Below are 15,960 nucleotides of genomic sequence, written 5' to 3' on the forward strand. Positions count from 1 at the left end.
CCCTAAGGCCCAGTTTTAGTACCTTTAGTTGTACTCAAAACTTTTTCTTGTGTGATGCTGTCCATTCCTGCTGCCAGTTCATAGCAATGCCCAAGTGTGCCACTGAGTCACTCTCTTGACGTACTCACTTGACCTGGCTATCTCAAGGATACCTCAAATCAAATATAAAGGGTCAACTTCGGAATAAATATTTATCCCAAAGAAGGGCACTGCCCGTTCTCTAGTTATTGAAGTTGGAAACCTTGGGGTGATTTTTGAAAACTCCTCTTTTCAATAAAATTCAATGTCAAGGCTTGTAAGTTTCCTTTTTATATGATTTATTTTTATTTCAATTATGTGTAGGTGTGTGTGTGTGTGTGTGTGTGTGTGTGTGTGTGTGTGTGTGCTGGTGCCTGCAGCAGCCAAAGGCTGGTCATACAACCTGGAAGAGGAGCTGCAATTACACACTGTTGTGTGTTACCTGATGCCTGTGCTGGGAACCAAACTCTGGTCCTCTGACAAGGCAGTGAGTGCTCTTAACCACTGAGCCCTCTCTCTAGCTTCCACTTCCTTGCATCTTTACTATATCAACTAAATCTAACGTCACCACTAGAAACCTGGACCTAACCTCCTTGCTGGCTTGCTTTTCCTCCTAATTCACTCTAGGCAATACAACCAGACTGAACCTTTAAAAGAATATTCTGAAGATTAGGGAATACAGCTGAGTTGGGAGAGTGCCGGCCTAGCATGGAAGAAACCCAGCACCAACCAGCTAACCCAACCAACCCAGGCTTGGTGGCCATGAGAGCAAGTCAGAGCCCACCTGTTAAACATTAGACCCTGTCTCAAATGAATGAACTACCATTTCTTTAAGCTAGAGAGATGGTTCAGCTAAAAGCACTGGCTGCTCTTCCAGAGGATCTGGGTTCAATTCTCCATACCCACATGGCAGCTCACAGCTGTCTGAAATCCCAGTCCCATACAGCACCCTCTGCTGGCCCATGGATACCACATGCACATGGTGCACAGGCATACAGGCAGGCAAAATGCCTAGGTACACAAAATAAAAATGAAAATAAGCAATAACAACAAAACATTCTAAGCAAATTCCCGATTATCTCCTCTCGATCTTCTCACTAATCCAAAAGACTAGCATCCCAAAACTCTGCCAGCTCCCACTTGACATGCCAACAGTCCACCCTCACAGACAGCATCTCATGGCCTCCGGCTCACCGCTCCCACATCTCGGCACTTCCGTGCCGCCAACGTTCAGTGCTCCTCCCCAGTCCTTGCCCTTTACATATACTCTTGACTCAGTTCTGGAAAATCTGCCACAGCCCACCCACCTTCAGTCAACACCCACTTATCTTTCTAGCACTTATCACAAATGTCACTCAAAAGGCGTGAAAGAATTCCCTCATAACTAGAAAAAGTTAAGATTTGCAGTCTGTACTTACATAAAATTGTAAAAGATTTATTCGAGGGTGTGTGTTGCTGATGATGGAGGTCAGGGCCTTTGGCAAACTAAGCATGCACTCTGCCACTGGATCTGCAATTCCCGGGCCCAAGTTCAAAGCCTTGAAGCAAATTTATAATGTACATAGTTCAACTTGGTTAATGGGAACATTAAAGGGAAAAGAAACCTCTTTCAAGTGTTCCTCTAGGAAGCAATGTGTATAATGTTAAGCAGCCCAACAATCTTTACAGCTTGCTATGGGTTCATATTTGTTTTCCTAAAACATGTTCTCCAGCAGAATACTGAAATATAAAATAGATCAATCTTAAGATTCCATCTTCAAAAATCTTCTCTCACTATAATGCAGTTTTTAGGGATCCAAGGAAACCCCAAAAGCATGGCAGGTGCTAAACAGAACACTTAGCACCCTAGTTAAAAAGCTTGAAGTGTGCGGGAGTGGGTGGGGGGAGCACCCTCTCAGGCAAAGGGGCAGATGGGATGAACAACTCTGGTGTGGGTCGGGGGGAGACCCAGGTTGGGGGTAATATTTGGAATGTAAATAAATAAAATAATTTAATAAAAAAAAGTTGAAATTAAAAAAAAAACCCACAAAGTATAAGAGATAACACCTAACTTTTAAAAAATCATAAAATCACAGTATCTACACAATCACTTGAAGAATATAAGAGAAATGTTTGTAATAGGACCAAATTTAAAAGTCAAAATGAAAAAAAAGTGAAAATGGAATAAGAGGATATAAAGATCACATGAATTTATAATCATTATATAAATGTTTATATAATGATTATAAATTCCTTTTGATTCTGGTACTCTTGGCAGGGGGTGGGGGGAGGAGGTACAGGTATTATTTTTAACCTTAAAAATATTCTCAAAAATTTTACTTCCCTTTGAAATGCTAAGTCTTCACTTAGTAAGTTCATGACTTCAAAGGTTCTCAGGCCAGAAAGCATATGAGAAAAGAAGGGGTTAAAAGGTGTCATGGCTTGTTTTTCTAACTCTAAGGAAGGTTTTTAGGTTTAAACGTTTTCCTACACAAACCAGTGATTTACTGACTTGATAATACACTATTTTCTCTTACAACTCAAAGAAACACTTAACTAGATACTGAAATAACAAGGAAAAGGTAAAACTTTAAAATGTAGTAATTCAGGGCAACAAAAGTAACATTCATTTCCACTGGTAAAAGACAACAGAAAAGGGAAGTTTTCCAAGTTTCCTTCCAAAACACAGGCAAGAGGACAGAGTCTGATGCAGAAGTCGTTTGCCTCTGCTGGAGTACAGATCACAGACCACAGGCCGTGTCCACAGCGGGCCCTTTGTCACCTCCATTGCTCTCCTTGCCTACTTGGTAGGTGCAGAGTTGTTCCATGAAGCCAGGATTCGGACATATGGATGGTCTCGCCTCTTTCACCAACGACAGGGCAGTGGTGAAAGCGACTTCTTCAGAACTCATGAGGAAGCCAATGACAATTGCAGCAGCCCTGGAAACACCTGCATTACAGTGCACGAGAACCACGCCATCCTGAAATGCCGTCAAACAAAATTCATATTAGACACCTGAGAAGGCTTACGTTAATTACACATTCTTTTTTTTTTTCTTAAGATTTATTTATTAATATATCTAAGTACACTGTAGCTGTCTTCAGATGCACCAGAACCCATTACAGATGGTTGTGAGTCACCGTGTGGTTGCTGGGATTTGAACTCAGGACCTTCGGAAGAGCAGTCAGTGCTCTTAACTGCTGAGCCATATCTCCAGCCGTAATTACACATTCTTAGTAGACTCAAAACTACAAAGTAAATGACTTGTCTATGTATTTACCAGAATAAATTTCATTGCAAAAAAATGAGGGAAAAAAATTGCATTGCAAAAAAAAAAAAAAAAAAAAAAAAAGTCATCCAATATCTGTTCTTGCCCAGACTGAAATGGTCGGATAATGTGGTTGGAATTCTAAAATGGCACTTTTTACAGGACTCAAATGATTCAGTCCAGTACACATAAAAGCCTACTAACTAACTTCCCATGTATATAAATAACTGGTGTCATTGGCTTGAACATCTATATACAAAATGACTGGCAGGGGAAAAAAATTATGCCCTGGGGAATATTATTCTGTAAGGAAGTAAATGAAAAATGTTTTTAACTCATCAGTAAATGATGGCTTGGACAGTTTATAAGAACATGGAGTGGAAAATGTAATTGGACACCAGCAGTGAGGACAGTGAGTGAAGAGCGTCTCGGGTGAGCTGTAAACGATATTTTACAAGGGAAATGAACACAGTGTGGGTGGATACTGATGTAGGCAATATCATATTAATAATGAATGGAGTAGATCTGATGGGTCAGCACTGATACAGCCTGGCCTCGTACAGGCTTCTAAAAAGTTAATGATCTATAGTGAACAAAGCACACACCACAGAATTAGCCCCTTCAGCAGCTTCCTTTCTCCACTCTTCATTTGCTACAACACAGAAAAGGGACAGGACGAATTAACAAATTACTGGAGCCCCTATCCCACAAGCACAGGGCACACACTACTGTTGTTATGGATCACTTGGCTTCTTTAGGTTTTCAAGGCAGCTTTCTCACATCTGTCTATCTGTGGTACAATTTCTTTTTAACCCATTATATCAAACTTGCAAATGTATCTCTTCTAAAGAATGATTAGCAACAAAATGACCAGTATTTTAAAATTTCTTACATCAACAAGTTTACTTCAAGTGTTTTGTTAGAGATAACTATGATTCATTTTCTTGTTTTGTTTCTACACAAGGATAGGAAAATAATGTTCACTATATACATCTATACATCAAGAAATGTTCTCACTTTTAAAAAATTATTTTTATTTTTAAAAACAGTATGTGTCTATCTATGTACACTCACAGACACAGTGGGCTAATGCACAGATGGGTGCAGTGCACATGGAAGCCAGAAGAGGGCTCTGGAACTAGAGAGGGTTGTGAGCTGCCTAGGTACTGAGAACTCACTCTGAGAACTTAACTGCTGAAGCATCTCTCTAGCCCCCCCCCCCTCTCTCTCTCTTTTTCTTTTTTCGTTTGTGTGTATGTGTTCTGCTTTTTGCAGTACTGAGAACTAAATCTACAGCTTTGTACACACTAGGAAGCACTCTATCCCCAGTCCTTTTTTTTTTTAAACTTTTCATTTTAAGGCAGGTTTTCCCTAAGTAGCCCAGGGTGGTCCTGAACTCACCCAGTACTTCTCGGTTCTCCAGCCTCAACCTTTTTCTTCTTCTTCTTCTTCTTCTTCTTCTTCTTCTTCTTCTTCTTCTTCTTCTTCTTCTTCTTCTTCTTCTTCTTCTTTTTTACTTTGTACCAACAGCTAATTTTTTTATGACTTAAAATGTTTAAAAATTATATTACAACAACTTGAAAATTACTAATACATATATATAAATGTATATGTGTGTGTATGTGTGTGTGTGTGTGTATCAGTTCAAAACAAATCTTCAGATCTCAAATTTACTCATTTGAAAATATTTTCTTTTCACTATGTTATATAACTACTTTTCTTTTTAGGATTTACTTTATGTATATTGCCTGCCTGCATGCATGGGCACCTTGTGTATGAAGTACCTTCAGGTCAGGTGTTAGATTCCCTGGAACTAGAGTTACAGATGGTTGTGAGACAGCATATTGGTGCTGCGAACTGAAGCTGTATACTCTGTAGGAACAAGTGCTCTTAACAGCTAGGCCAATCCTCCAGACCCAATAACTACTTTCTGTAGCTTTTAAATTCCTTCCTTCCTGTTTTATTTAAACTATTCTGTAGGGATCATATTGTCCTTGAAGGTACTTGCAAAAGAATGGTTGGATTTTATTTCTTGTTCTCAGAGCTTAAAAATACTGAAGCAGAGCCGGGCGTGGTGGCGCACGCCTTTAATCCCAGCACTCGGGAGGCAGAGGCAGAGGCAGGCGGATTTCTGAGTTCGAGGCCAGCCTGGTCTACAAAGTGAGTGCCAGGACAGCCAGGGCTACACAGAGAAACCCTGTCTCAAAAAAAAAAAAAAAGCCAAAAAAAAAAAAATACTGAAGCAAAGTTTTCCTTTACACTTACTGCTATGCTACGTCTGACAGACCTTTATCTCTTCTTGGCGCAGCTGACCCTGGCTCTTGTCCTAAGAAAACTGGCCCTCTGCAGGTGAGATGAGAGAGGAGGGCTGTTTCACCCATCTTTGAATCTCTAGCACGAAGTTCAATTCTTAGCACATAGTAGGAATTCTGTGAATTTTTGCTAAGTAAATAAATCAATTTAGTGTGCACTTGTGTGAAGAAATCTTGTTACCCTAAAAATTCAGAGTAAGGGAAGATGAGCCATCCAGTAGGTAAAGACACTGACTGTCAAATTTTGACCCAGGGAAGGGTCTTGGTAATACAGACACTCATGACCAGTCAAGAGGCAAAAAATAAGCCACTGTGCAGTGCTCAGCCGTAAATGGAACACGTATGTGATAACCCCTCCCCTGAAGGCTCCAGGAACATTGTGGAAGAGGGGGCAGAAAGACTGTCAGAGCCAGAAGTCGAGGCTGGGTGCAACAGTGTCTTCTGAACACGGAAGGAATGCTGCACTCACTAACTAACCCACTGCAGCTGACGGTGCCTGCACCAGACCTGCACAAGACCAAGCCAGTCAACGCTCCAACAGGGATGGGGAGGGCTCATCAAGTCTTGACCCTGCTTGAGAAGCTGTTGACAAGTTGACGGGTACTAGGGAATGGAAGGGTCAGTTTTCTTTATAAGTGTAGGTTGACTACGCTCCAGTGGGTGCCCTATGCCCATGGGTGCCCCATGCCGATGTTTATATGGACAGTTAATCAGACTCAGTGAGTTACTGAAAAAAACAAACAAGGACATGAATTTGGGAGGGGGATGTGGAAGGATCTTGGAGGAGTTGGAGGGAAGAGAGTAGGGGAGAAATATGATTAAAATACATTGTGTCCATGCATGAAATTCTCAAAAACTAAATTTAAAATGCTATATTAAAAATAAAATTAAATAATGAAATATTTCCAATCCTTTTTGGGTAGTCAACTCTGTCAGTCAGTGAAGCAAAACTCAGGTCCTATCTCATTATCATGCTGAAGTCTGACTGCAAGCATCTGTCAGCACAGGTCACTCTGACGACATTCATGACTGTCTAGACATGGTGTTGTAGTTTGAATATGTTTTGAACATGTTGCCTAGAGGTTCATGCTCAAGGTTAGGAGCTGGTAGATGTGTAGCTGTTCTTTTGCTATTGTGTGAGTTCTTCTTCCTTCCACCCTTCTCCACCGCTTTTCTTCTGCCTTTTCAACCTCCCAACACTAGATAGAGTTGAAAAAAAAAGGATAGAGAGGAGAGGAAAGAGATCCCTGAATAAAGTCAGGGGGTGGCATTATCTTTAGACTACTTCCTCTTAATTAGGAATGTTGATTTCCCTAGGGCAAGTTTGAGCTTCCTTGTGAAGATAACTAATTTCTACTTCTTCTGGTTCCTTCTTCGCACATGACTACCAAACAAACCACAATCAACAACAACCAATCAACAACCCACAACACCTCTCAGGGCCCTAGCTTTTATATACCCTCTGAAAAGTCCCCAGAATCCCAAATGTCACACAATCAAAGAAACTAACTGCAGCTGGCAAAAATCACACCCCAGCTAGAGCATGAAGCGAATCATAGTCAACTGCTGTGAAGCAGTCCCATATCCCACCCCTGAGACTAAAATGAAAATATAGTCTTATATTTCTATGTTTTTTAAAGAAACTAAAATTCCAAAATTGTCACTACAGGCATGCACTCTTTCGTGGAAGGTAATAGCAGAGTTACCATGGAACTCCTGATTAGTTCTTAGGGGAGGAACTTATTATATAAACCCCACCTACAATCCTGCCTGTGGATGTGATATTGCTAACAATAAACAAGTCTGTAAGTACGAATTCTATGATATTATTCTGTATTAAAGATGTATATACATTCAGTTATATATAATAATTAAAGGAATTGATTTTGAAAAGTATAAACTTAATTATAATAAAAATGTAAAAAAAATTGACAAAAAAATATCATTTCAAGGAACAACTTTAGGTAATAACCATCCTAGAAGCCTTGCCTATCAGAATGTTGATGCAGATCAAAAATTAAGAATAAAATAATTCGCCATGCCATGCTGATCTTCTAGAGTCACAAAACCAGCAGACAATTCTTGATTAGGATTCCATATAATCTCAGCACACACAAAAAAAATTCATTCTTCCTTAAAATTCTATGGTTCCAAACACATGAGGGTCAGAGATATGGCTCAGTTGGTACAGCACTTACTTGGCTTGAAAGCCCTGAGTTCCATCCTAGGGCAACATAAAAACAGGCATGGTAATGCACACCTGTAATTCCAGCACCCGGATGGTAGAGGCAGGAGGATCAAAAGTCCAAGATCATCCTTGGCTACACCAGCAAGTCAGAAACTTAACCTAAGCTACATGAGACCCTGCCTCAATAAATATATCAACAAAAATGTAAATGCACAGATACAGTCTCTGTGCCTTAGTCATGAAAATGAATGAATATTCATATTCATCATCATGAATACATTCACAAGACTAGAGCAGACTGTACCCTTTGTTCCATCTGCTTTCTTATGAATCAGTCAAAATGCAGGTCCCAATACAGCCTCCGAGTATATGTAACTACATATTTGCAAAGAAAAATTCATTAAGTGAGGGAGTTTATCTCCTAGTGTTTCTTGGTAAGAACTCAGAACAGAACTAAATTAATATAAAAAGCAAACCTCCCATTAAGAAAGAAAAACCAATTAGAGAATGAAAACCTTAAGGATTTAGTGAGTATTGCTGAAGGGAAATTTTCACAATGGCTCTTCACAAATCCATTGCAAAATGTACAAAGACTGGGTGGTGGTCCTTTGTTTTTGAATTTCTACTTCTGAATAACTGTATCAAAACAAACCTCACCTTCAGTTTTGCTTGCTCAATAAACTCAAAACATTCTGGAAAATAAGACAGGATATTGGTTTCAGGCACATCCAGTATAGAAATGGTCTTATATGTAAACTCACTGAGGAAAGCATTTTCAACTCCATATGCAACATTGAGAATATGAGTCACCTTAAAGGAAAGAAAAAAAAAGATGAATTTTAAGTTCTATGAATCAGATAATCTAAAAATAGACTATAATGTTAATTTCCATCATAAGAATAATCAGAAATATAACTTGACTCACTGAATGATACATCATCTTTGTGCCCGTTCCTCTGCCTCATCCCTCAACAGCAATGCTCCTTCATAATACATGTACAGCCCTTTTGTTGTAACCCAACTCAATGAAAATAAAGACCAGGTTGACCTTACTATCACAAGCACTGAATGAACAATGACCTTAGCAGAACGTTCTTAAAAGATCTACTGGGGGGAAACAAAACAAAACAAACAAACAAAAACCCTCAGTTCATACCCATACAAAAACTTTGGTGACAAGGGGTGGGTTTTGGTCAGTTGGTTGGTTGGTTTGTTTTATTGCAGTGAACCACAGGTAGTAGAGCTGATGAGGAACCCAACCTAAAAAGCCTTTTTTTCCAATAAGGCCTCCTTATATTTCTCAGGTAGAGAACTGCTTACTGATGCTGGCCTTGGGATGGGATGCCCTTTATAGTAGGGATAGTAAGAGGAGTTCGCTTCTCCTAGGCATGACTAAGAGGGTGACTGTGCAGAGAGCGAGCAGGATGTGATCGAGATGCACTTGTTTCCCACCCCAACTGTGAAGCAGAATGTGGACAAGTCTGCCATTAAAACAGGAGCAGTGATAACAAAAACAAAACAAAACAAAACAAAACAAAAACACAAAAAAACAAAAACATGACTTGCTAATGCAAAGGTTTTTCAGATTCCATTTGCCACATTACCCTGAACAGCACTGATCAGTTAGTGGAAAGAAGGCTGAAACTTTCTCTCGTTTTGTTGAACTGTTGGTGTGCAAGGATCCTGGTAGGCGATCCAGGCATTCTCACATGTTTACGAAATTAAGGGTCGTTATTTCTCATTATCGTGCTAATAAGTGTAATAAACCAAAGAGAAGCTAAATTAAACACAGGTCTATAAATTGACAGGCACAGGTACTAGCTAATGAACTGATCATTAGATATTTTCCTTTGGGAAATAACTGCAAATAATTAACATGTCACATTTTTTTATCCTCCATTCAATCAATTGTTGTTTCCCTCAGAGCTGTGGGTGACAAACATACGATGAGTAAGGTCTTTATCCTCTCAGCGTCTCAGTGGTGATAATATAAGACAGGCAGTGGTGAGAGCTAAGGCTAAGGGAGTGGACTCCCATGGGAGGAAGAGATTACCCAGTGTACCACTTGTCTCAGCCCACACCAGTGTGTGTGGGGAGGAGAGGTGGTAGTTGTCCACAGCTCTTCTCTCAGCCGAAATGTTCTTCCCATCTTCATCACGGTTGCCAGTTATGAGGTCTCAGCGAAATGAATGCTCTCAGAGAAGTCAGTTCACACAAGCTGCCCTACCAGTCTCTTGCTGCCTTGTTTGGTCCTTTCAGAGGAGATGATCTCCTCTGAAAGTGTCACATGGCAACCTTTACATCTTCCCATCAGATCTCACTGCCTTACCTATATGCTTCCTTTCTGCCTTACTTCCATAAGTGATACATTCCTGCATACTTTGTAGGCCCTTCCTGGTTGTGCACCTGGATCCATACTACTACGTCTACACTTTCCTCTAGTGACTTTCCAGAACCTTCTACTTCTCTAACATTGGCCTTAATGTTAATGCCTTAACTCAATGCCTGCCCGGTGCCACCCAATTTCTCTTACTTGCAGTTCTACCTTTGGGAAGAGACACCATGACCAAGGCAACTCCTAAAAGAAACCATTTAAGTGGGGGCTTGCTTGAGGTTTGGCAGCAGCCAGTCAGTCATGGTCCTAGACCAGTAGCTGAGAGCCCACATCTGATCCACACTGAGAGATGGCATGAGACTATGCCTGGTATGGGCTTTTGAAAGTGAGACATCTCCTCCAACAAGGCCACAAGTCCTAATCCTTCCTAAACAGCCCAGCAACTAACTAGGAAGCCCCTTCTCCCTATAGCTAAGCAATCACTGAATTGTAAGGATTTGGATATCTAAGCATATCTCAAATCCACTACAATCATCTTCTCTAAGAGTACTAAAATAACTTCACAGTTGGCCTCTCCATCTCTAGCTCAAGCAATTCCCACAGTCTATTTCCCATGCGGCTTCTAATGAGAAATCTTTTTTGGAAGACAATTTAATCTTGCTATTTCCCTAGATAAAACCTCTCATTGGATTTATGCCATGTTTTAGATCACTTCCAGACAACTTGCACTGGTTTTACATGGCCCTCCATACTCTGTTTTACACTTACCTCTCTCACTCATTCTCTTCGCTCTCATATCATTTTCTGAGCTGTTTCTGTCCCTGAAAACGTCAGCCTTTCTCTTTTCTAGCTCTGGGGTGTCTACACACCCCATCTCTTCCATCCGAGTCCTAAGATGCCTGTTCCTTTCTCCACCCTTCTCAGAGCAAAACTGAATCCTCACCTCCTCCAAGAAGCATTTCCCGAGTCCCCAAGCCCCAAGCTAAATACGACAACCCGGGGTTAAAGGCACCATCACTCTGCACTCAACCCCACAATACCCGACTGTACACCTCTGGCTTCTTCTTGGGTCCACTCAGTGCATTAAAACCCCATGTGCTCCTCAAACCACTTAACATGAGTTGTCAACAGCAAATAGCTAAAAATTACTCTGAAGAAATACTGAAAAGGAGCAATAAATCCTATTGGCTGTGTGAAGCGAGGTCGTCAGAAGCAGTGTCCAGGAGACTGGGATATGAGCCGGGAGCGAGAATGGGTAGATCTGTGACAAGCAGACATGAGGGAAAATCTGACATGAGGGAAAGCAGAGGCGAGAAATAAGCCCTGCCAGAGTCCAGTTCATGAGGGCGTGAAGGAATCTGAGAAGGATTCAAACGAAACTCAAAGGATGAATTACAGTCCTGTATATTTAAAATAGATGCAATTATTTCGGCAATGCTACTAAAAGGATAGCCCAAGTGATACAAATCAAACCAAAATCCTAGTCCAAAAGTGAGGGATACAATCCTTCCCATAGAAAAATGGACATCTTCCTGTACGTGGTACCAGAGTTGAAATATCCATTTTCTTCATTTACCTTATGCTTTCTCAGTAGCTCCAGGTCATGTGCAGCATCCTGTGACCCTGAGGAAATAAATCATATTACCTTGAACATAAGTACAATCATGGGAACTTTCTGTAATGATTCTCTTAAAAATCACAACAGAGGTAGGCTAGAGAGACAGCTCAGTGGTTAAGAGCACTGACTGTTCTTCCAGAGGTCCTGAGTTCAATTCCCAGCAACCACATGGTGGCTCACAACCATCTGTAATAGGATCTGATGCCCTCTTCTGGTGCATCTGAAGACAGCTTCAGTGTACTCATATAAATAAAATTTAAGTGAATAAAAAATGTAAAAAAAAAAAAAAATCACAACAGGGGGTAAAAATCATCATGGGAAGAAACCAGCTTTGGGAAAGGAAATTTGGTAATATTCATCGTGGAAAATTATCTTTTATAATCTAAGGACTTTCCCACTTTGAATAATTTACACTAAAGTCATAGGTGCTGCAGTGATTACCTCTCAGGATGTTCAACACATAACAAATAAAAACAAAACCAGCAAGCAAAACAACTCCTAGTCCAACAGAGGTGCTCAGAATTTAAAGATTACCATAGTGAGATCTGTCCCACAATATGTACCACTGGAAACAAACATTAAAATAGGTAAGGCATGGCGATCATGTTCTCAATATATTAGGAAATAGAATGTGCTTCAGGGGCTTGGGAAATGGCTCAGCGGGAAAAGTACTTTACTAACATGGGACCTGAGTTTAGATCCCTAATACACACATAAACTCCAGGCATGCTGTGAAATAAACAATAGAAAATAAAAACATGTATTGCTGAATAACAAAGTACACCGGACAAAACACTAAACGCAGGTTTACAATAAATAACCCTTTCTTTTATAAAAGAAAAAGAAAAAGGGTATTAAGGAAATCAGACACCCACAGAGTTCCGGGCAGCAGGAGAGGGAACACTTGGTAGCTTTGAGGTTCATGGCTCCCACCCACACACTGTGTGCCGCTAGTGCTGTGCCTTTCACCGGCTCTTTCTATTGAAGATGGCTCTCTACTCTCCCACATTTGGAGACTAGCTCTAGTTAATAAGCAAAGAATTAGCCTGGCGGTGGTGGCGCATGCCTTTAATCCCAGCACTTGGTTAGGAGGCAGAGGCAGGTGGATTTCTGAGTTCGAGGCCAGCCTGGTCTACAAAGTGAGTTCCAGGACAGCCAGGACAGCCAGGGCTATACAGAGAAACCCTGTCTCAAAAAACCAAAAAAAAAAAAAAAAAAAAAAAAAAAAAGCAAAGAATGAATGACAGAGTATAGCAGGTTTCCCAAATGATCAAATAGGACATTCGCAATAAAGGGTTTCAAGAATTTTACTTTTCTGTGGCTCCATTTCCATAAACAATGCTCTTTTCCATCCCCTTCCATATCTAGGAATCAGCCAGTTTCTCTCACATGATAACCAAGGGGCCACAAGCACACAGTGATTCCAAGCTGAGAGGCTCCTTACTAAACCTGGTCAGCAGAATGTGTGTTCTGCTTCAGTCTACTTGGAAGCTGGACTTCTAAAATATGAGCATTTGGCAAATATGTATGGTGGGTACAGAAACTCTGCTCTCTCACCATCCTGTGACTTTCTATCAGTTGGAAATACTTCATGACTAAAAAGGTGATTCTCGGTTTTAACTGTGTTGGGGTGGGTAAACAGGTTCAGATACATTAATTTTAGTTTAGTAGTTAACATATCTTTAAACTAATTATTCTATTCTGGTTCTATTTTAAAATAATAAAAAATTGTAACATAACTTAAATGAAATTATTTCCCTTTTCACCCTACACTGACTGCCTTGGTAATTCTCTCTCTGTGTCTCTGTCTCTGTCTCTGTCTCTCTCTTCATATCTGAAGCAGACAGGTCAGGTTGACTATAGATGCTTTACTTTCTAAGTGACTTCCAAATTAAGACAATATTGATATAAACATAAATGCTGTGTATTAGGTGTGTTTGTGGCGTTGAGGCAAGTACTCTATCACTGACTCTCACTATGTTGCTCAATCCGACCTCACTCTGGAGCCCAGGCAGGCCTTGAACTAGTTACTATCCTCTCTCAGCTTCTGAGACAGCTCTAATTGCAGCCAATTAAGATTCTTTTTTTTTAAAAAGTATTTGCTAATTTATTCACTTACTTTTTTTCTGTTTATTGTGTATGTAAGAGAGAGAAAGACAAAGAGGGGGTGAGAGGGAGAGAGAAAGACAAAGGACAGACAGAGAGTTGGTGATCAATTGTGGAGGTCAGAAAAGGCTTGGTGGGGGGGTGCTGCAAAGTATGAATGTACATAATCTCATTCTTAGATGAAGACATAAGATCTGAACTAGCCAGCTCAGCCAAAAGTCACTTCACTTTCTGCTTTTCATTGGTTAGAAGATGGTATTTTTATTTTCTCTAAACTGCAAATTTTATCTGGTCCTATTTATTTAGTCAATCTAGAGAAAATGTATGTGACAGGTCTTAGGATACATGGTGGTACTTGAGTTTTGCCAAAAGAAAAAAAAAAATCACAATGCCAAAACAACCTTATACGATGTCCTTTCAGTGAAAGCAGACAGGAGCTGGAGAGGTGGAGTGTCGTACACACACTACACGCGCATACACTTATGCAACACATGCACACAAAATAAAATAAATAAACTAAAAAATAATGTAAGCAGATGGGTTTTTTGAAGTTTTGAGAGAATAAATGAATTGGAACACCTAATGTAAGTTTAACCTTAAACAACATAGTACTATGATAGTGTGCAAGAGTCAGTCACACTTAGACCTAATCCCCTTGGACATCTCTGCTATTTCCTGAATCTATTGCCTGTGCAAATTACTTAACCAATATTAATGCCAATTCCTATTTGTAATATAAAGATAATCCCTACTTGAAGACCTTTAAAACAATATATGCTGTGTTTAGTCCATATGGTGGGTGTGTCTAACTCCTGGTTCTGTGTCCAAGAGTTAATTTCTCATTCATAAATGCACACCAATGCCGACTTATGGAACAGGCTGGTTTCTACAGAACACCGTCCCAGAACAACAAGGTAACAAGTGAGTTTACAAGCTTGTTTACAAGCTCTTACAAGCTTGTTTCTATTGTTATCTGTGGGTGTTGCTTGTATACGAACTCAGTGTTTCCATAGCACAAGAAATAAGACCATCGGGTTCATAGCTATGAGCACCATGAGCAGATGCAGCCACAGGAAGGAAGTGTGTCCTCAACATCCTTTCAAAAGCCAATGCTTTTTGCATTTTTAAAGGTATAGTCTTTTCTATAATACAAGAAAATACAACATCCCATTATCTTTTAAAGAAAGTTAGAGAAATAGAGGAACATTTCTTCTAAAACTCAATCATCAGGTATCAAAGTGCTACTGTTTTCAGAAGAAGGTTGTGGGGGCAGACACGTCCCTGTTTTTTCCTAACCTAAACATTTCAACTGTTCATTAGGATAGCTGATAGTATTGTGCATAGGGGATTAGTGTGCACAGGGGAAGCTGATGGCAAAGGAACCCAGCCTAGGACTCCATAAGGAAGTGGCAAGTCAGTCTACTCACCCAGAAGCAACCAGGGCTTAATAACGCCAACTTGCAGGTCCAAGGTAAGGTCCTGCACATAGCCACAACCACCCCCACCGCTGGGCTCTGTCTCCACAACATGAACTGTGGCATCTTTCCAGGTTTCTATAAGTTTCTTTCCAGTTAGCGTGGTCACCCTGGTGCACTGCTTCCTGAGATTATCCCGGGAGAATGCTTTGATTTCTTGGTTCAGGGAGTGCATTACATGAGCGGAGAAGGAAAAGCAGCAAGCACAAGAAAAAAAAAGAAATAAAGAGAGAAAAAAAAAAAAAAAAAAGACACTGCACTGGTAACTTACTGGAGCTGGCCCCTGCAGTGACAACCTTACCCCTTACAAAGAGAGCAGCCCAGGCCTCCTCTCCGGAGCACCGTTGTAAGGTGAGGGCTGATTGGCTGCTAAGAAACGGGCGCCGATTGGATGCCGTTTCTCATCTGACGGAAGTTGGGAGTCTTCCGGATCTATTCAGATGCTTTTTATTTGGGCGTGTCTTCACTCTTGGTTTTTTTTTTATCTTAGCTTAGTTTTGGACCCGGGGAGCGGGGGTGGGGGTGGGGGAATATTCATTGCTAAGACTCATTTGGAGAGAGCTGATGTCTCGTAGCTTTCCAAGGGCAGTGATTTTTCTGAAAGTATTGACTGGTTTCGGAGATGAGAGCAGCTGACCCCATGGCCTTTTCCCACCCGGG

General features: G+C 40.6%; 1 protein-coding gene across 1 annotated transcript; it reads right to left on the minus strand.

Moving 5' to 3' along the window:
• Positions 1–2: 2 nt before the first annotated feature.
• On the minus strand, positions 3–15,563 carry Dusp19 (dual specificity phosphatase 19). The gene is made up of 4 exons (XM_021151544.3): positions 15,253–15,563; positions 11,678–11,724; positions 8,424–8,576; positions 3–2,978 (listed from the first exon to the last, which is right to left on the minus strand). The coding sequence occupies exons 1-4, from the start codon at positions 15,473–15,475 to the stop codon at positions 2,739–2,741; spliced, it is 663 nt and encodes a 220-aa protein (XP_021007203.1). The 5' UTR covers positions 15,476–15,563; the 3' UTR covers positions 3–2,738.
• Positions 15,564–15,960: the final 397 nt, after the last annotated feature.

Source organism: Mus caroli, unplaced genomic scaffold (genome assembly GCF_978045245.1).
Source record: "Mus caroli unplaced genomic scaffold, Mus_caroli_1 scaffold_2, whole genome shotgun sequence".
In the NCBI taxonomy this organism is placed as follows: domain Eukaryota; kingdom Metazoa; phylum Chordata; class Mammalia; order Rodentia; family Muridae; genus Mus; species Mus caroli.

Bases quoted from the DNA above. Each gene is read 5' to 3' on its own strand.
- Dusp19 (XM_021151544.3), bottom strand. From the start codon at position 15,475: ATGCACTCCCTGAACCAAGAAATCAAAGCATTCTCCCGGGATAATCTC. The intron at 8,577-11,677 runs GTAAATGAAGAA...CTTTCCTTTAAG, and splicing joins AGCTACTGAGAAAGCATAAG to GTGACTCATATTCTCAATGT. The intron at 2,979-8,423 runs GTGAGGTTTGTT...ACGGCATTTCAG, and splicing joins TTGAGCAAGCAAAACTGAAG to GATGGCGTGGTTCTCGTGCA.